This window comes from Macrotis lagotis, chromosome 4, assembly GCF_037893015.1.
Source record: "Macrotis lagotis isolate mMagLag1 chromosome 4, bilby.v1.9.chrom.fasta, whole genome shotgun sequence".
NCBI lineage: Eukaryota > Metazoa > Chordata > Mammalia > Peramelemorphia > Peramelidae > Macrotis > Macrotis lagotis.
The window spans coordinates 71,642,519-71,664,153 of record NC_133661.1 but is presented as its reverse complement, the minus strand read 5'-3'; the positions used below and the strand labels follow the sequence as shown (position 1 = coordinate 71,664,153).

Below are 21,635 nucleotides of genomic sequence, written 5' to 3'. Positions count from 1 at the left end.
GTCAAGAATAAGGATATTTTTGACAGAGATAGAGAAAACTTGGGTAGATACCTTACTAACACAAGAACAACTCATTTGTCCAATTTTGTCCAGCAGTGAAGGAAGAGCTCTGCAAAGATGAAGTTGCTAGACAACTTATGTTTATTCCTTTAATGAACCCAACTTTTATTTTCCTGACTTTAGATAGAAATCGTTTAAAGATTAATTCTATGCAACCATGCTTGCTTAGACAAAATATAATGAGCATATTTTAAAATTTTCCTATTGACTTCTTACTGTCAAAGTGCTTATCTCTAATGACCCATTTTTCCTTTTCTCTTAACTTTTTGTTTTTCTGGTTGCCTCCCCTATACTTCATTAGTCATTTCCTTTTTTGGAGTTCCAGATCATGGTCTTCTGGCTATCAAAGTTTTGACTTTTGAACTCTCTTGTGTAATCTAGAATGCACATCAGACTATGTATAGCTCTCTTGTTCTTATCTATTGCAAAAGCTGACACTGTGAACTGTGGCTTCCCTGCTAAAGCTAAGTGAAACTCATCTACCCTGTTAGGAATTCCTAGCCTCAAAGGAAACTCAAAATAGAAAAGCTAGATCTGGGACATGGAGTCTCCATTAGCAGAATCACAGAAGAGTTAAGTTTAAGGTGCAAGGAGTTTGAATTCAGGGAGACACTGGATTCTGGTTTGCAAATGGGAGCTCCTACTATCCCATTTCAGCTATGTTCACATATTCCTTAGCCCAGATTTGACTGTATAGCTCTAAGAAAGAGCCTAGCAATTCCTAGGTTTGAATATCATCTTAGACACTTGCTGTGTGTCCCTGGATAAGGTATTTAATTTCCTTTTGCCTCAATTTCTCATCTGTAAAATGAGAAGGGTTAGACTCAATGACCTTTACAGTCCCTTCCAGTTATAGAATTTCGATCAGAAATAAATCAGAAATTAGAAGATAATGATTCATATTAGCCTGTTGTCCATGTTGACCCCCTGGAACAGAACCCTACACAATCTCATCTCCAAGAATTCTCTTTTCTAGTGCAGAGAAAGAATATTAGGATTTTTGCAGTGGAGAAAACTGTAGGATTTTGACTTAGAGACCTGTGTGATAAATTGGCAGGTCACTTGCCCTCTTTGGAACTGAGTTCCCTCAGTCCCTGTCCAGTTGTATAGCTATAATGCAATTGCATGATCTGTGAGTTCAAAAGGGTGCAGAACTATGCAAGTAGAATGCTTTTACCTGCCTCATTGTTGCATAAAAGTTGATTTTATGTGGAAGGATATCACCACTCAGAGTTGCCTTTATTCCCAAGATTCATAGCATCAAGGGAGTGCAAACACTTCCCCCAGCCCTGGTCTCCATCCTTTCTATATTACCACAATTGATGTGTAAGCTCCTTACTCCATTCCTCCCAAACCATAGGATTGTGAACTGGCCACACATTTGTCTGGTGTCCAGTCATTCTCCATCAAGCAGACACTGATTTATAACAAACACTCTACTTCCCGACAGTTGCATTGACTAATCACTCAAATTCTGCTCTGCATTTTATCACAAACACTGCTCACATTCTAATTTCACTCATTTCACAACTACTCAATATTCTATCACAAATATATGCAGAGAGCAAATTTTGCTTCCACGCTAAAATCAGCATTAAGTATCTGTTCTAATGATCTTTTACAATCAGAGGAATAACTAACAATTACAAGCCACTGTGAACTCTTTTACCTTCTGTTCTTAGATGCCTGCCTTTTAAATTGTGCATTCTTAGAGTCTAAGACATTTTTGTTAAGCCCTCTGATATGTTTAACTGGTCCCTTCCTTCAAGGTCCAACTCATGTCTCAGCTCCTCTGATTCTTTCTGTCTACTCCTTTTTTCCTGTGGTCTCTCCTTTGCATTTTTTATAACTTGGCTATATCATAATTATTTGTCTTTATGTTGTTTCTTTTCTATCATAGTGTAAACTCCTTGAAAGTGTGGTCTGTGCCATATCCATCTTTGAATTCTTAGGACCCAGGGACTTATTCATAGTGATTAACAAGGTGAATTGAGTCAATTTGAATAACCAATCCAGGTTATTATGAAAATAAGAAGTTATATAGCTATACATATTATAGAGAGATTGCTGTTTTTCTGGTTGGAAGAGAGGTTCATATATCTTATTAAGCTTTAAGAAACTCCAATTTATTTTATCAGACATTGTTACCAAATGTTTACTTGTTCTAGGTGAACTTCATCTCATGGTCAGATTTTTTATAGGATTTCAAGGGCAGAGGTACCCAGAATAGCTACATTCTCATTATAGAAAAAGAGAAGAAGTTAAAGACTTAGTCTAAGTCACTTTTTCTTTATATTCTATTTTCTTTATATTTATATTCTTTATATTATATATAAATGAAATTATATATGATATACATCATATTATTTACAATCTATATATAACCCTTATCTTTTGAGTTGAGGTGAATCCCTTTACATCTTCTTGCAATATATTGCTACTTTGCTCTATCTTCCACTTAACAGGGGACTGTGGTGAGCGGGCATTAGGTGAGGCAGAGCTGAGCCTTATCTCTGATTGGTGTTTGCATCAGATGTATATACTCAGCCCTTCACAATTACAGGCAGGTCTCACCTTCAACTCCTTCACTGCAAGTCCCTGCCACCACACAACTCATGTCTCTTGGATGTAATACATCCTTTCATCACTATATTCTGGTCATGAATGGCAACCCTGCCAAATTTTAGTGCTGGTGTCTGGCATGTGCTGAGGCTTATGGAGTATTTCTACAGTTCCTCATAGTTACACTGAAGCATTTGACTGTTTGGCCAATGGAGATCACCTATTTGTCTGTGGTTATGCTGTGTATCATCTTCTTTATATATGCATATATAATAAATAATATAATAATAAAAAGTATTCATAATATATTCCCTGTATTATAGGTATTCATAATATATGCATATATAAAGAAGATGATTCCCAAAGTAGGAGAAAAGGGCATTCAGGGATATACCTCCTTTATCTCCTTCTCTTATGCATCATGTTCTTTTACCTTCTGCCCCTCATGATCTCTATGCCTCTGGATTTCCATTCCCTCTGTTTCCTTTGAATCTTTATTTCCCTCCTGAGTATTTTCTTCCATCCTTTAGGGCCACAATCCAAGTTGTCTGCAAGAAGGCAGAGAAATATTCCTGAAGACCTTCACCCTACTTTAGCAGTGAGTGACCTTTACAGGAAGCACAGAGATACAGTAGTTTTTGATTGCCAAGGGCATCACCACTGTGGCATATTTTCTAGAACAATTTACCCTACTGCTTAACTTGTTCAAAATGCATATGAATCTACCTGCCAACTTGGCTGATCAGTATTCAGTATCAGGACTAAATAAGATTCATTGTGCATAACAAATTAGGATAGTCAAACCTGGAAAGCCTTACTTTGAATTTATTCCTTCTATTGTCTTCAGCTTGACACATTTGAAAAAGGTTTATAGTTATGATTATGGAAGTGATTCCTGTATGAATGAAGATGTTTATGAAGATTTTTAACATCTATCAATTTATATCATTTTGGAAACCATGTAATCATTTTGGGGGGTGATGTGATGAGTTGGAAAAGAGAACTCTGTTATAACTTGTGTTATCTTGGCAATTGACTTCTTTCTGAGTCTCAATTTCCTTATTTGTAAAAAATAAGAGTGAAATAAGCCAAATTACCTCTGTTCTCTTCAGGCTTGTCTGTTCTTTGCTACTGAAATACAGGTGAAATGGAGTCTTTATATCCCCTTGGTCTAGTCTTTTTTTTCCATACTCTGTTCTGAAACTTTAAAATTTCTGTTGACCTTTCTGTCTTACTTAACTAATGTGTGTATGTGTGTGTGTGTGTGTGTGTGTGTGTGTGTGTATGTGTGTGTGTGTGTATGTGTGTGTGTGTGTTGTGGGGGGGGCATAAGAAGACTTTGCATCAGTTAATGCATTTTTTCTTTTTCCCAAAGGGATCATAATTTTTGTAAGTTCCCATATCAATTTTTACAGCAAATTGTTGAGAATAAGTAAGGGTATTCTATTTGAAAAAAATTAAAGCATGTAGAGAGTAACCTAAGGTTAGTTATAGTAAAAGAGTCTCTGTCATACTTTCCGCAATCTAGGTCAGGTCAAATTCCATAACATTAGACCTCCTAAATAATTTTTGAGTGTGAGAGATGGCCCACTCCTCATGCCTGCTTCATTTCTCTCCCCTATGATGATGCTGCTGTTTAGTTGCATCAGTCATGTCTGACTCTTCATGACCCCATTTGGGGTTTTCTTGGCAAAGATCCTAGAGCTGTTTGCCATTTTCTTCCCCAGCACTTTTCATAGATGAGGAAAAGGAGACAAATATGGTAAAGTGACTTACCCAAAGTCAAAGAGTTAATAAACATTTAAGGCAAGACTTGAACTAAGGAAGATGAGTTTTCCTGACTACAGGCAGACCACTCTATCCACTATACCATCTAGCTGTCCATTCTCTACCTTATAATGGAGGTATTATTACCTTATGGGAAAATTACCTTTAGGGTAATCTGTCTAGCATCTTCTTACTTGCTCATTATAGCTCCATCTCCCAATTTTTACAAATGGAAACCATTAAATCATAATAAAACAATGAACAGAGAAGTAATATACTATTTAATTACATAAATCATTCTGATGATCCTAAGAACTGATGGCTAGTGAGAACTTATGAATCCATTGCAGTAATAAGCTGAATTTAGAAAAGTTCATGTAAAACAAACCTAGAACATTTGCTCATTTGGTAGAAGAATTTTAAGGATGACATTCAGAATAACAAAACCTCAGTGGGATGAGTACTGGTTTGGAGGCAGATAACCTGGGATGGAGTCCGAGCTCTGTCACTTATCACCTATGTGACCTCAGACGAGTCAGTTTCCCCTTTCTGGTTTTCAGCTCCCTTATCTACAAAAATAAGGGTTTTGGACCAGATCAAAAGTGTCAAACTCAAAGAAAATCAGATTCATAAATCAAATCCTAGAATCCCTCTGGGGCACTAGTGCCTTTATTTTAAAATATATAAAATATGTTTTATTACATTTTTAATTTTTTAAATATAAATTCTTCAGTTAGATTTTAATCTGATTAGCACCCTTGGAGTGGTAAAAAGTATGTGGGTCATGTGTTGGACACCTTCAGTCTTGATGACTTCCATAGTCCCATCTAGTTCCAGATCTATGAGCCTAAGAGATAAAAAAAAGGGAAGACTTCTCTTAGATATGAAAATATTTTGTCCATGTCATCTACATGAAAACATTGGAGCAAACATCTGACTTCCTTTAAGATCAAATTAAAATTCCACCTTCCACAGGAAGCTTTCTCCAATTTCTCTTAATTTCAGAGATTTCCCCTTTGTTAATTATTTCCCATTTATCCTGTATATATATATTTCTTTGTATATATTTGTATTTATTTTTCTCCCTTATTAAACTGCAGCTCTTTGAGGTCCTGATCTGTCTTTTGCCTCTTTTTGATTCTTAAATACTTAGCACAGTTCCTGGCTAATATCATTCAATCATTTTTCAGTTGTGATCAACTCTTTGTAACTCTATTTGGGGTTTTCTTGGCAAAGATAATGGAGTAGTTTGCCATTTCCTTCCCCAGATTATTTTACAGATGAGGAAAATGAGACAAACAGGGTTAAATGCCTTGCCTTAGGATCCCACAGCTAATAAGTGTGAGGTCAGATTTGAATTCAAGATGATGAGTCTTCTTGATTTGAGGTCCATCAATCTATCCACTAAACCACCTAGCACCTAATGTTTATTGATCATTTGACTGATAGCAAAAGGTTTCTTTTTCTATCTGAATGTTTTGAGACTGAGCCCAAATATTCTTTAGAAATAAAGATACCTTTGTAGGACAGCCATACAATCCACATTTATAAGAGGGTAATGACAGCTTCCCGGTTGACTTGACAGAGCCTGTGGCCTTTTTTTTCTTTGTTTTTTACATCATTCTTTTTTAATATTTAATATTTATTTATTCTCATTTTGTACAAATAATGTTTTTTATACATTAATAAAATATTCTTGTTTAAGAGTAAACAAAATACCCCCTCCCCCCAAAAAATATAGACTTGCTTGAGCGATAAAGGGGAGAGAAAAAAATTAAAATTAAAAAAATAGTAATAATTGTAGGTATGGCCAGGTGGCGCAATGGACAGAGCACCAGAGCCCATTATCTGGTCCCATACACCCAACAATCACCCAGCCATGTGACATGCAAGCCACCCCAACCTCACTGCCCTGCAAAAACCAAAAAAAAAAAGAAAAAAAAGACCTAAAATAAAATAAAATAGTAATAATAGTAGGGGTGGCTGGATGGTGGACAGAGTGTTGGCCCTTGAGCCAGGAGCACCCAGGTCCAAATCCGGCCTCAGACACCCAATGATCACCCTGCTATGTGGAGCCTGTGGTCTTTTCTAAGGGCCTATGAGGTTGTCTTTCTAGAGAAGAATAATTTGTCCTCCAATGGATCTGTGCTATCAATCATGTGACTGACTATCCCCTCTAATAAGGTAGATCATAGCTCATTCCTGCCTTCTGAATCTGTGCAACTATTGTCCATGTCTTCCCATAAGTTCAGCACAAGAGTCAGTGCTTGAAGCCTTCCTTTTTTCTTCCCCTTGATGTTGCAGGGATACCAGTGCTTTCTGTGGATCAAGTTAAATAAAAATTAATCATTTGTTAGCATCTGTTAAATTATGAGAATTCAAAGAATGTGAAGAAATATTCTTTGCTCTCATTTCTATGGTTTTCTACTCATAATTTTTTTCTGAACAAGACCTTTATTTTCTTCATTATTCTGTTTGCCATTTTTCTCAGTCTCCAGCCTTTATCTCCATTGCCCTTTGGTAATACTCATTTTTAACTTTACAGGCATTGTAGTTTAATTATTATTAGGTTAATAACACCTAAACTGGCATACTGAATTTCTAACACACAGACACAGACACACACACACACACACACACAGAGACACACACAGACACAGACACAGACACAGACACATGCACACACACACATTTTCAGTTGTCCAAGTGTTTCCAATACTGAGTTTTAAAGATTGTTGTAGGAGGTACAAAACTAGAAAGAATGAACATGTAGGCTTAATTAACAGAATGAACAGGAGTATGCAAGCTGACAGGAAGCCTGTATGAAAGGAAAATGTGGGATTCTAATAATAATAACAGTAGCACAATCATCTTTGAAAATATGAGACTGTGACGACATGTCAGGAGGGGTCAGAATTTGCCATTTTACCTTCTTTGGTTGTTATTTTTACAGCGGAAGACTTGAGGAAACAAGATTATGCCTTACCACCTGGTACAGTGAATTCACCACCCACAGAGGTAAGAACCCAGAGCTTCATAGGCTGAAACGCAAAACCTCACAATAGGCTGCCAGTTATCCATGCCCATCTGAGATTTTCTTTCTTATGGGAATGATTTTCCTTTTGATGAGACATTTGTGCTTAATCTGATCATGCTTTAAATCACCATTCCTCTTAATTTAGAATTGTTGCTTTTGTTTCTGAGTATAGCAGATGAGAGAATCACAGAGCTAGAGACCTTATGATTCATCTCCTTTATTTTGAAGAAGAAATCCAGATTCTTAGATGTTAAATGATTTGTCTAAGGTCATATAGATAGTGAATGGCAAACTTTGAATTATAATGCAGGGCCTCAGGCTCTAAATTTAGCAACTGGGGATAATGTCATTTTTGAAGAAGGCCATGACAAACTGGGCTAAGGTACCAGTCTCACTTTCTCTTCTGGAGCCATCTGGGTCCAATGGCCAGATGTGAATCAGGATGATTGGAGAGTTCTGCAGATGTGAGGCAATCAGGGTGAAGTGACTTGCCCAAGGTCACCCAGCTAGTAAGTGCCAAGTGTCTGAGGTTGAATTTGAATTTCCATCTTCCTGAATCCAGGGCCCATGCTCTTTCTATTGAATCACCTATCTTCCCAACAACCTGGGATAGGTAAAGTAAGTCCCCCCATGTAACATATAAAGAAATTGAGGTCTACAGAAGAGGCAGGCCTACAGAAGAGGCACACATGAAAGAGGTGTACATAGTAAGTGGTAGACCCATTCCCCTATCCTCCTACAAATTCAGGACCTTTCCTTCTATTCTACTTCCTGTACTGAAAGTCAATACTTTTTACTACCTTAGTGATATTGGTCAAAATATTTAACTTCTGTGGGCCCCATATTCAAAATGAGGGCTTGGACCCTTCTAGCCATGAAATCTATGAGACCCTATATCTTTTCACCAGGTCACCCTAGCAAATCTTGGGATTTTAGAACTCAAAAACTCTTATATATTGTTATTTTGGGAGAAGGTATGTTCTAATGCTGATTTGATTACCATCTTCCCTAGCCTCAGTTTTCCCAACTATAAAACTGAAGGGTTAGATTCAGAAGCTTCCCATATCTCTAATTCTATGGATCCCACAGAAACACTTAACCTCTTGACTTTGTCATGGTTAACCTTTTGATCTATAATTTGAGTTCTTAAGTTCTTCAACCTTAGAAAGAGATTTCCTACATTAATGACTAGTACAAATTTCTCTTCCAATTGTAATTATTATTATAATTTATTTATATATCATCATAATTATTTTTAAAGAAAGATTTTATTTATTTTGTTTTACAATTTCCCCCATTCTTGCTTCCCTCCCCCATCCCCCACAGAAGGGATTCTGTTAGTTTTTACATTGGTTCCATGTTATACATTGATCTCAGATGAATGTGATGACAGAGAAATCATATACTTAAGAAAGAAAAATAAAGTATGAGATAGTAAAATTACATAATAATATAATGTTTTTTTTTTCTATTTTGACAGTAATAGTCTTTGGTCTTTGTTCCAAGTCCGTAATTCTTTCTCTGGATATAGATGGTATTCTCCATTGCAGATAACCCCAAATTGTCCCTGGTTGTTGCACTGAAGGGATGAGCAAGTCCATCAAGCTTGATCATCGCCCCCATGTTGCTGTTAGGGTGTACAGTGTTTTTCTGGTTCTACTCATCTCACTCAGTATCAGTTCACGCAAATCCTTTGAGGTTTCCCTGACTTCTCATCCCTCCTGGTTTTTAATAAAACAATAGTGTTCCATGACATATACCAGTTTGTTAAGCCATTCCCCAATTGAAGGACATTCACTTAATTTCCAATTCTTTGCCACTACAAATAGGGCTGCTATAAATGTTTTTGTACAAGTGATGTCATCATAATTATAACCCAATTAATTGTAATTATAATCACTATTAATGCAAAAAGTAGTATTGTAAATATGGGTTGTAAATCAATCTCTTATGGTTTTGTTTTTGCTAAACTTTGTCCCAGAGTCTGATCTCCCAGGCTGAGCTAACAGCATCGAGTTTCTGAACCCTCCAGCTGACTATAACTCAATAAGTCAGTTTAAAAGATATGAAAAGGGACCAATGGCTCTTTCTCTCAACTCCACCATTTCATTCATAGAAGTTTCAATATTGAGGAAAATGTGCTTTTGGAGGAGGGCAGTGATATTATGCTTGAATAGGTCCTCCTCTTTATGTTGTCAAATAAATTGCTCCGCAGCAATCGAAAAGGGGTATATTTTGCTACTAAAAATAATCCTGAAATTTTTCAACCTTTGGTTCAATCATTGATGTCTATTGACATCATAGGGAAGAGTGCTTAGAATGTAGGCTATCACAGAGTCTGGAGATCTATGGATTTTTCAACCACAGAATGAGATGCCACTCTTAAAAAGCTGCCCCAGAAAGGCCATCCCTGAGCCTCTTGAGATTGACTCTCTGCCAGCATTTGGTATAAGTCAGAGACCCAAAAGGACAGTAAGCAAAGGCAGGTTTTGGTTTTCACTGGAGTCAATTTGATTTGCAGGCACTGAAGAGGCTGAATATATCCATAGAGGCCATAGATCAATAGAGAAGAGACTTCTAGTTAAATAGACCTGACAAGAATTGTTTGTCTTCTATGTCAAATGACTCTTGCTTCATAAGAAAAATACATTTGATTTCAATTGAGCTAAAATGTTCACAAAGAGTAGAGAGAATAAGACATCACTCAGCTAATAAGTGGCAAGTGTCTGAGGTTGGATTTGAATTCCCATCAATCTGAGTTCAAATTCTGTCTCAGACACTAGTTGTATGACACTGGGCAAGTCACTTGACCTCACTAAACTCCAATTTCCTCATCTATAAAAATGAGGATAATGGCAACTTTCTCATAGGATTGTTGTGAGGATCAAGTGAGATTTTTATTTAGATATATATAGATGGAGATATAGATATCTAAATAAAATCTCACTTAGATATATGGATAGAATATAGATAACTCTAATTAAATAAAATCTCACTTGATTTTATTAATTATATATGAAATTTATTTATATATAACATACAGTAATAATAAATATTATAAAATATATGATTATATAATAAATAATTATATAATCTCTCTCTCTCTCACACACACACACACACACACACACACACACATATATATATATATATAAATAATGCTTTGCAAGCCTTAAAGCCACTAGATAAATTAGAGCTATTGTCATTGTTCAGTCATTTTCAGTCATGTCCAACTCTTTGTCACCCCAATTGAGATTTTTTTGACATACTGGAGTATCCCAGTGGGTGGCCATTTCCTTCTCCATTTTATTATATAGAAGAGGAAACTGAGGCAAATAGGGTTAATTGACTTTCCTAGGGTCACATAGCTACACAGCTAGTGTTGGAAGCCAGATTTGAACTTTAGAAGATGAGCCTTCCTCATTCTAGACTCATCACTTTATTCATTGTGTCACCTAGCTGCCATCATTATTATTTTGTTACTACTACTACTGTTTTTATTATGTATGATTATTTTTTAATCAGTGAAAAAATGAGGGAATCTCTTAAGATATTTTCAAAGTTCAGGTCATTTGGAACAAAGAAAACCAGAATTTAGAACTAAGCTGGACTTTAAAGATGATTTAGTCTGACCTTTTAAAACTAAGGCAGAGTTCTTTCAATGAAAAGAAGATTGGACCTCTGGAATCAAAGACTCATGGACCAAAAGAATTGGATAGGACTTCAGAATTCATTTAATCCATTTGCCCCTTTATTTTTATAGATAAAGAAACTTAGGAAGATGTGGGTTTACCTCTCACTCTGGTGTTTACATGAATGTCTATGGACAAATTGCTTAAAGTTCTTATCTCCAGTTTCTTCAAACTGAAAGCAAATGAAGAGGTTGGGGTAGCTGGGCTCTGAGGCTTCTTTCAGTTCTGCATTTATTTTCATAGGAATAATCTAAGCCAAGGGAATTTAAATGACTGACTTAGGGTTTCAAAGTCAGTTCCATAGAGCCGATGGGTCTATCTGTTTTGGAAAAAGCATCTGATCTATTTCTTAGTTCAATAATCTTCCCTCTTCTCCATCCCATCACACATTCTACTCTTTCTAAATCTCCAGGCACTAAGTCAAAATTACTCTGCTTCTACAGATCATTTCTTTATCTTTGTTTCCAAACTGACCTGCTTTCTTTTTTTAAGGATAAGGCAAAGTAGAAGGGCATTCCTTTTTAATTTTACTTCTTATTTTAAAGCAAGATCAATTTTCATTTTGAGCATAGTTAGCTCTTACTTAAATGTGGCAAAAGTATAAATATCACAGTCTCTGCTGCAGGTGAGATACTCAGTCCTTTTTTTGCTAGTAGCTCCTAGGAGTTTGTGTGAGTCTAACACAGGAGTTATCACTTTCCTTCCCCTACAGTTAGTGACTTCTTATCTGTTAGTACATTAGACAATCAAATCCAACTTTCTTTTGCTAATCACACTAGTCTCTTAGCTATTTTGTTTTGCCAAACCCTTTCTCTTTCTCTCATAGTTTTCCAAATTCTCAGGTTTTCTTGAACTTTCCCTTGACAATTCAAAGACTGACAAATTCAGTCTGTACATCTTCACAATTCTCAAATCTTTCAAAATTTCCTTCATAAATCCTTATCTTCTTCCATGAAGCTGAAAAGAGAATGTGGTGTAAGATTAATAAATGTTTACCTATTTTTACCTCAAAAGACTTGAACCTAAATTGTATATAAACTTCTCAAGTTTAAGTAGCATATTTGTCAATGGTTCTCCCTTTGAACTGGCCAGCAAGAATCTTTAAACTAGAAGACTGCACTCCTCTGTCTGCTCATGTAGCAATGAGATACACACACACACACATTTCATTTCAGCAGTCCAGCATCAGTCTATCCACTTTTACATAGGAAAAAAGGGCACAACTTTAGCAAGGGATTTTTATATAATACTTAATTTTTTCCCCCTCACAACTGGCATCTAAGTGCTATTATCTCAACTTTGCAAATGGAAAAAATGGAGGTTGAGAGGTTAAGTGACTTACTTAGAGTCATACAGTAAGTGCCTAAGGCCATATTTGAACTCAGGTCTTCCTGACTCTGACCACTCTCTGGACTGGGTAGATATTTACTCCATGTCCTCGTACAAGACACTTAACTTTCCAAGTCTTAGTTTCCTAATCTTTAAAATGAGAGGGTTGGACTTTATGCTTGCTGAAGTCCCTTTCAACTCTAACTCTTTAATATCTATGATCTGTGATGCATGGTGAGCAACTAGCAAAAAAATCAGACTATAAACTAGCACCTCCAAATCCTAACCCAATGTTCTTCCTACTGTACCACATTGCCTCTTAAATTTAATACATGAAATTTCAAATAAGAACTGTTTAACATGAGAGATGGACATTGGAAAACATTTTGTAATAATAGTATTGGGCAACTAAGTGGAAGAAAGGATAGAGCATTGGGTATAGGGTCTGGAAGACTCATCTTCCTGAGTTCAATTTTTGGCCTTTGATACTAGTTGGGTGTCTCTGAGCAAATCACTTAGCCCTTTGTAGCTCAGTTTCCTCATCTGTAAAATGAACTGGAGATGGAAATAACAAATCACTACCAAGAAAACCAAGTGTTAGGGCTCAAGTGATTATGAATGAACAACATGATGATGATGTTTGTCCTCCAATCTTGAAGACCATGACATCAGGGAAGTAATGGCATGATAAGCACTTGAATTAGATCTGAGTAAGGGGGTTCTGTGCTGAGTTCACTTTCAATAACAAATTCAGAAGACTATATATGACCCATCCCTTTGGTCTATCTTGGTACTTTTTTTCTCTCTCTACCTGCTCTATTAGCAATTTCCATCTATTCTCAGGACTTGAAGTCATTTTCTACCCCATTCACTCTAGGACAGAATCCAAACTCCTCAATCTGGCATTTAAGATGCTCCACAGTCTGGTTTCCACCTACCTATCCAGAAGACTTCCTTTAACTCTCTTTCAAACATTCTGTGTTCCAGTCAAATTGTTAACTAACTACTCCCCAAAGTCAGCATCCTGTCTCCCTCCTTGGATTCTCGCAGACTGTTCCTTATGCTTGACGTGTGGTCCTTCCTCACCTCTCTCTAAGAGTCCTAATCTTCAGAGAAGAATGATCCTAGGTTCTACCTCCCATGCAGCTAGGTAATTATTAAGTGTCTGAGTCCAGATTTGAACCCAGGTACTCCTGACTCCAGGGCCAGTGCTCTATCCACTGCGCCACCTAGCTACCCCCTTGTATTTTCTTACTTGTGAACATGTCATATCTCCTTTCCCCTGTAATTTAATATTTATCATCTCCAGGCTATACCTCCAGTGTAGGTCCTTAAGAAATACTCATTAAATCGAATGGAATACTATTCTACTTTAAAATCGATGTACAATGTGTGATGATTTCCTTAGATCTCAAGTCCATGTTAGCTGAGGATGAGTCAAAGGAATTGAAGGTGTCTGGCCTGGAAAAGACTAGACTCCAGGAAGACATGATAGTTGACTTAAAAAAAATATGAAGAGTCATTATGAGGAGGGTGTGTAACATTTACAACGTTTTATTCTAGAGGACAAAATTAGAAGTAATACATAGAGGTTGCAAACAAAGCAATTTAGATTTGATGACAAGTAAAGGTGTTCAAAAGTGTAAAGTTCTACCTGGTCAGGGGAAGACTTCTTCATCCTTCTATCTTCAAATAGAAGTTGTAGGGGGCAGCTAGGTGGCGTAGTGGATGAAGCACCGGCCTTGGAGTCAGGAGTACCTGGGTTCAAATCTGGTCTCAGACACTTAATAATTATTTAGCTGTGTGGCCTTGGGCAAGCCACTTAACCCTATTTGCCTTGCAAAAACCTAAAAAAAAAAGAAAAAAAACAAATAGAAGTTGTATAACTACTTTTCATATGTGGTAGGTAGGGGCAGCTAGGGGCAACTAGGTGATACAGTGGATAGAGTGGGGTCAGGTGGACCTGAGTTCAAATTTGACTTCAGAAACTTGATAGTTACTAGCTGTGTGACCATGGGCAAATGATTTAACCCTGATTACCTCATATCCAAGGTCATTTCCAGTTGTCCTGATAAATATCTGGCTCCATATGGTTCCAGAGGAGAAAGCGAGTCTGTTAACTTTGTACAGCATACCTTCATTCAAATCCATTCATACGCATGTTATGGCATCACCTCCTTGATATTATGGTCTTTGAGCATGAAGGACAAGCACTGTGGTGTTCTTGAATGGTATGGTGGGTAGGACTGTATGGCCACTGAGGTCCCTATCAACTCTTTAATTCTGTGTTTTCCCACAGGTTTTGGGTTTTGTTGGTATCATGGAAAGCAATGACAAGTGAAAGAGTGTTGAACTTTGTGTTCATTCTTGAGAAAGCTTCTCTTTGGGTATTGTGTTTGGCAACAGAATTGTAAGAGCTTAGCTAGAATCTAGAAGGAACTTCCAATGTCATCTAGCCTTGACTATTTCATATTAAAGATGAGGAAATAGATTTTATAGATGAGGACCAGGATGCTTCAAGGATTTGTCTAAGATTAAACTAGTGGAAGTATTTGAGTAGACAAACAATTTTCCTACTTTTAAGAAATTCAGATTTGTGGTTGACTGATGTGGGAAGAGAATGGTCACATCCAAGATGGAATTCAGTTCAACAAGCACTTGTAAATGGTCTATCATGTATATGCACTCACTGTGCTCCATTCTAGATATACAAAAATAAAACAGGAGGTGTTCTTCTCCTCAAAGAGTGCACAATCTAATAAGGTGGTAGGATGGGAGTGATGTATATTCTCCATCTGCAACTTGGTCCCTCAACTTCTAATCTCATCCTTGTGTGGTTTACTCAGCCCTGGATACTCAGACCTTCACATCTCCCTCAGTCTCCTCTCCTCTCTGATTGAAGTAGAGTACTAAACTTTTTCAGAAGTTTTCCTTTAGAAATTGAATTACTACTAATAAAACCAATGGTGCCAAGATTAGAAGAAAAATAGAAAAATGGGAAACAACTTTCACAGCAAGGGGTTTTGATAAAGTTCTCATTTCTAAAATATATGGAGAATTGAATTAAATTTATAAGATTACAAGTCATTCCCAACTGATAAATAGTTAAAGAATATGAAGAAATTAAAATTATATATAATCATATGAAAAAATGCTCCAAATCAATTCTGATTAGAGAAATGCAAATTAAAACAACTATGAGGTACTACGTTACACCTACCAGATTAGCTAAAATGACATAAAGAGAAAATATTCAATGCTGGACAGGTTGTGGGAGGAATGGGACATTAATGCATTGTTGGTGGAATTGTGAACTGATTCAATTATTCTAGAGAGCAATATGGTACTATTTTCAAAGAACAACAAAATTGATTATACTCTTTGACCCAGCAATCCTATTACTAGGCCTATATCCAGAAGAAATCATAAAAATGGGAAAATTCTCATGCTTCAAAATAATTATAGTAGCTCTTCTTGTAGTGGCAAAGAATTGGAAATTGAGGGTACTAGGGAAAAGACTGAACAAGTTATAGTATATAAATGTTATGGAATCCTATTCTATAAGAAACTTTGAATGTTTGAGCTCTAAAGAAGCATGGAGCAAATTACAGAAACTGATGCTGAGTGAAGGGAACAGAACCAAGAGAACATTGTATAAATTAAGAAAAACATTGTGAGTTGATCAACCTTGATGGATACAGCTCCTCTTAGCAGTTCAGAGACCTAGGACAATCCCAGGATACCTGTTATGAATAATGCTATCCACATGCAGAGGCAGAAAAACAAAAGAAAATAAAACGAAACAAAAAAACCTACAGAATCACTGTTTAAAAATTTCTCTTATGCTTTTCTTTCCTATCTCATGGTTTTCTTTCTTTTCTCTTAGTCCTAATTTCTCATACAGAAAATGAGTAATCTACAAACATATTAAACACAGACACCTTCACACACACACACACACAAACACACAAAAACACAGAAGAAATTAGACTGCTACATCATTGCACTCTATGTGTGCAGTTCTGCCTAGCATCAGCTTCATGATAAGCTGCCTGGATACCCTTTGGTGTCTCTCCTAGCTCTCAATCTCCAGCTTCCTTTTGTGTGTTGTCGTCTCCCATTAGTTTGTAGGCTCTTTGAGGGCAGAAACTATCTTTTTTCCTCCCAACACAGTGTTTGATACATAGGAGACCTTTAATCAGTATTTGAATTGAATTGAAAATTTAATTTAAATTCATAAGAAAAGTACACATAATAGTATGAAGGTTCAAGGAAGGAAAAAAATCACTTAGCATTGAGAGAGGGAAAAATAAACTACATGAAGAAGGATTCATCTGATCTAGTAATTCAAGGAAGAAGAACCTTATCTTTATCTTTGCATTCTGCATGGTCCTAGAATCATGACCTAAATGGAGAGGGCTCCCAACAGATATTTGTTGAGTTGAATTATTTTCTCATCTGCTGAATTTTAAGTTCCTTGGGAGTAGAAAGGTAACCAACATCTGATAATTACTATACAAAATGAGCTAAATATCAAAAATGCTATGCATAAGAGAGATCATAGTATGGCAGAGAGAAAGCCAAACTTTGAGGCAGGAATATCTGGCATGATCCATTCTATCTCAGATTTGTATTAGTTGTTTGATTTTGGGAAAATCACTGAATCTCACATTGCCTTAGGCAACTCTCTAAATCTATAAATTTGGAACAAGGTACTAATTTCCATTGATGCAGAGAAGTTTTCTCATCAGAAGCTCCCTCTACCAAAGCAATTAAAGAGTCAGCCCTATCCTGTGCCTCACATTAAATAAAAATATCTGAATTGAGTTCCCTTGGCCACAGAGGTAAAGTCCACCATCTTTTTTCCCCACCCTAGGAGCAATGAACAACACCACACAGCTTTCCCTGTCTACAGCTCATCTGCTAGGTTGATAGTCTCTGTTGACTGATTTTAGAGGCAGTCTCTGTTTGTAGAGGGGCTGGAAACACCTACTGTAGGAACTTAAAATAATAGAATTTAGAAACTGTCAGGGACCTTGAGATTCTTCTCTAATTTTTCTAGCTATGATAATTGAACACAGAGACTTGAAATAACCTCTCCAATGTGACACAGCTACATCTGGGATTCAAATCCATCCCTCTCAATTCACAACTCATTCTTTTCACTACCAATATTAAGGTCAATCTCCTGGAAAGTCAGGGCAAAGCAGAGTTGGACATCCCAAATAGGTCCCTGCATTTTTTCCCCTCCCAAATGATAAAATATACTGTAGTTCTAAGAGATGTCCTTCTAGTTTGATCTGCCTAGGATTCTGATTCTATTGAGCATTTCAATCAATCAACCTACAGTCCTAGGCACTATGATGGACTCTAGGGATACAGAGACAAAAATGAAACATGCTATGCACTCAAAGACCTTATAGGCTATTGGGAGAACCATATTCACAAATAAGCACAGAAGATATAAATAGAATAATTTTTTTAAAAATTGGTGGCAGGATACTGGGGGAGGGAAAAAATCATTCAAGGAAAGTGGTGTAGGCGAGGAGGAAAGATTAAGCCTGATTTACTTTGTATTTATCATTTTTTACATTTTAATTTGTCTCTTTATGTACATGTTGTCTTGATAGAATGTAAGCTTATTGAGGGCAAGAGCTACTTAATTTTGTCTTTGTATACTGAGTACCTAGCATAATGTTTGTCATATAGGTTTATAATAAATACTTAGAGGATGTTTGTTCTTCATGCTCAAAGAAGATCATAACATCAGGGAGGTAATGTGAGTACATGAACTCGATTTGAGTGAGGGGGTGCTGTGTTAAGTTAAGCCTCACTTTCTCCTCTGGAGCCATCTGGGTCTAATGGTCAAATATTAATCAGGATGACTAGAGATAGCTCTGAATGTTAGACAATCAGGGTGCAGTGACTTGTCCAAGGTCACACATCTATTAGTGTCTGAGGCTGGATTTAACTCAGGTCCTCCTGACTTCAGGGTCACTGCATCAACTGGTTGTCCCAAACATCTGATATGACTCATGGAATCATAAGATACTTGTAACAGATGAGTTAGAGAAAACAAATCTCCTGTCTTAAATTGGTTTAAGGAAAATACATTTAAATTCTAGAGATGGGAAAGTCTTCTTTTCCATTAAACACAGAAGTTCTTAAGTTATTTTGAGTCATGGACCCCTTTATCAGTGTGGTAAAACCTTCTTAGAATAATGTATATATATATATATGTTTGAATATATATTCAATATAATAATATAATTACAATAGAAAGAAATGCTAAATTTCTGATAAAACTAAGTGAAAATCATTTTCTTCTCATCCAAGTTCATTGACTTCCCAAATGTGTCCCTAGTCCCCTTTGAAACAATTAGGTAGTATACTTTGTGGGGTTTGGGAGTTAGCAAGACCTGAGTTTCTAATCTTGCATTAGGTATTTACTAGTTATGCGACTCTGGGTAATCCACTTAATCTTTCTGTTTCTCAGTTTCCTCATTTATAAAATGATGAATAATTAGCACCTACCCCCCAGAGTTGTTGTGAGCATCAAATGGATCAATATATGGAAAACATTTTGCAACTTGCTATATCATCAATGCTAACTGTGGACCCAGTTCAAGATTTTGATTTTAATGCCACCCTTCCTCCTACCAAGAATCCCACCCTGACAAGTGTGTGTTTGAAGAATTTCAATAATGGGCAACTTATTACCTCTTCAGGAAACCTGTTTGGTTTTCTAATAGTCATATCTATTTGCGAAGTTCTTTCTTCAGTTGAACAGGATAACTAGGTCACTGTGGATAGTGAATAGAATACTGACTTTGAAGTCAGAAGGACTCCGGGAGGATAGGAGTTCAGTCTCCATTTGTTCTGCTCCATATCTGGTCATTGAACCCTGATGACTCTGGAGGAGAAAGTGAGACTGGTGACTTAGCACAGCACTTCCTCACTCAAATATAATTCATGTGCTTGTCATGATATCACCTTCCTGATGTCATGGTCTTCTTTGAAAATGAAGGACAAACATTATCTTCAGTTGAACCAAAAGTTATCTTTCTGTGATTTACAACCAATTGGCTCTAGTTCTACAATCCAGGGTGTACACCTAATAAATCTAATCCATTTTTTAACATGGCAGTCTTTCAACTATTCTCCTATACATAACACTTTGTTTCCTCTCTGCCTCTGGACAATTTATCTTTGCTTTCCCATCTTATGTTCTCCTTCTTTCTTCTACTTTTTTATACTTTCTAATTCCCAAGGTTCAGCTCAAGAGAACTTTCCAGATTGTTATGTATTGTTGATGACTTCCATTTACTTTGTATTCAGTGTTTTGTATTTGGTTTACTATGTCCTTGTTTTTTCTTGCCAGGGGAGTACAGAATTCTTGAGAAAGATATTGTTGCTATTTCATGTGCCTAGATATGGAGTTGATACTTACTGCCAGTTGAATGGAAGTCATTTGGAGGATACTGGTCAAGTTTCTGAAAAATCTCTTCACCAGGCTAAATGATATAGCCAAATTCAATGGTGCCAAGAAAACAGTAATATAAAGCATGAAATTTGGTTCCTTTGCTAAAATTAAGATTCATAACAATGAATTTTATTCTGAGGCAGACTTTTGCATCACTGGTGAGACAAACCAATGAGTGGTCTGCTTTTTCTTTTCCCCTTTCAGCTTAGTGGTTCAGAGTGTAACAATGGTTACTAGAGACTGTCATGCTTCTAGCATTGGCCAGACAACTGCGTGAAAGGATTTGGCAAAGGGGAGTGCTGTTTGATTTCTAACTATAAAATTGGCATTTCCAAGGTCCCTTTTAGTTGTGGAAGCATTATCACTGTCTATCTTAGAGGTAGTCTACATCCTGATCCCTAAGAGCCTGTGGATTCTATAGGATTTTTTGAACTGGTGGGATATATCCTCCTATTTCCTAGCTCTATTACCGTGATTGGCTTCAGAATATTGGAGTGATTGAGCCTGGTTGGCGCAGGGATGAAGAGGAAAATGGAGGTTAAGGAGCCCCTAAGGAACTATAGGGTTATGGAGGTCAAGAAAATCAACATCAGTTCTAGCTCTTTGCATCAAATTCACTGGGAAGAAACACTCTTTAGAGTGAAGCCGAGTGCACAGTGGAAAGCAGATTCAGAGACCCAGGTTCAAATTCTGGCTTTGTTACCTGTGTGAGTGTGGGCAAATCATAACTTTTTTGATTTCATCTTGTCTTCTTGAAATGAGGATATTGATCTAAATAGTCTCTAAAGTTCCTTCCCAGCTCTAAGTCTATTATTCTATTTTCATTTATTTAAAAAAAAAATCAGCTTTTGTTCTGGAGCCAACATCTCAAGTTATAAATAGTATCAAAAGTCACATTTAGATTACATATCACACATCAGCAATCACCACTCCCATGTACCATATTCCCCTTGACTCATGAAGATAAATGTTTAATCTTTGTCTATTCTAGATGCAATACTAATGTCCTGTTGCTTTTCTAAATAGATGAGACATGTTACAGATTATACAGCAAAATCCACTTATGTTGGCTTTCAGAATTTTCTATTCCAATTAAAGGATCCCAGGTTATCTCGTTATTTACTCAGACAATAGTAGTCAGGCATACCAATTTCCCATTTAACAGGCTCTTTCCTCAGTATGAGTTTGTTTCACTGAATTTCCTGTGGTCTATGAGAAAACTTTTTTGCCCTGTATCAAACTTATAATATGAATTGTACTTTCACTCTATATCTAGTTTCATATTTGTACTTTATAATCTACCAAAGCATGTATTAAATGTTTGACAATGATTTATAATTTCTGTAGTATTTGATAAACTTTGAAGAGTTCTTTAAGCCTTTTTTTGTTTTTGTTTTTGCAATGAGGTTAAGTGACTTGCCCAAAGTCACACAGGTAATTATTAAGTGTCTGAGGATGAATTTGAACGCAGGTCATCCTGACTCCAGGGTCAGGTCTCTATCCATGGCACCACCCAGTTACCCCTCTTTAAACCTTAAGAGAGGTACTAAGTCAAGGTCCATAATTCTAACTTGGGGACATAATTCTGTCTTTGGGATATCAGCTTAAAAAATTCTCTTTGGTATCTGTGGGATGGATAATGAACTAGATAAGATGTAAGGTATAATCATCACCTATAAACTGATTTAATTCTTCTCTCTTTCTA

The 21,635-nt window shown here is 36.5% G+C and overlaps 1 protein-coding gene across 2 annotated transcripts in view; it reads left to right on the top strand.

The window, feature by feature from the left end:
* Positions 1–21,635, top strand: part of LOC141521015 (tyrosine-protein phosphatase non-receptor type 20-like) — a 292,732-nt gene that overhangs the window by 209,621 nt on the left and 61,476 nt on the right. For both annotated transcript variants that reach the window (XM_074233097.1, XM_074233089.1), the window contains exon 33: positions 7,343–7,407. In XM_074233097.1, coding sequence (XP_074089198.1) covers positions 7,343–7,407 — 65 coding nt within the window. The remainder of the gene's footprint in view (positions 1–7,342; positions 7,408–21,635) is intronic.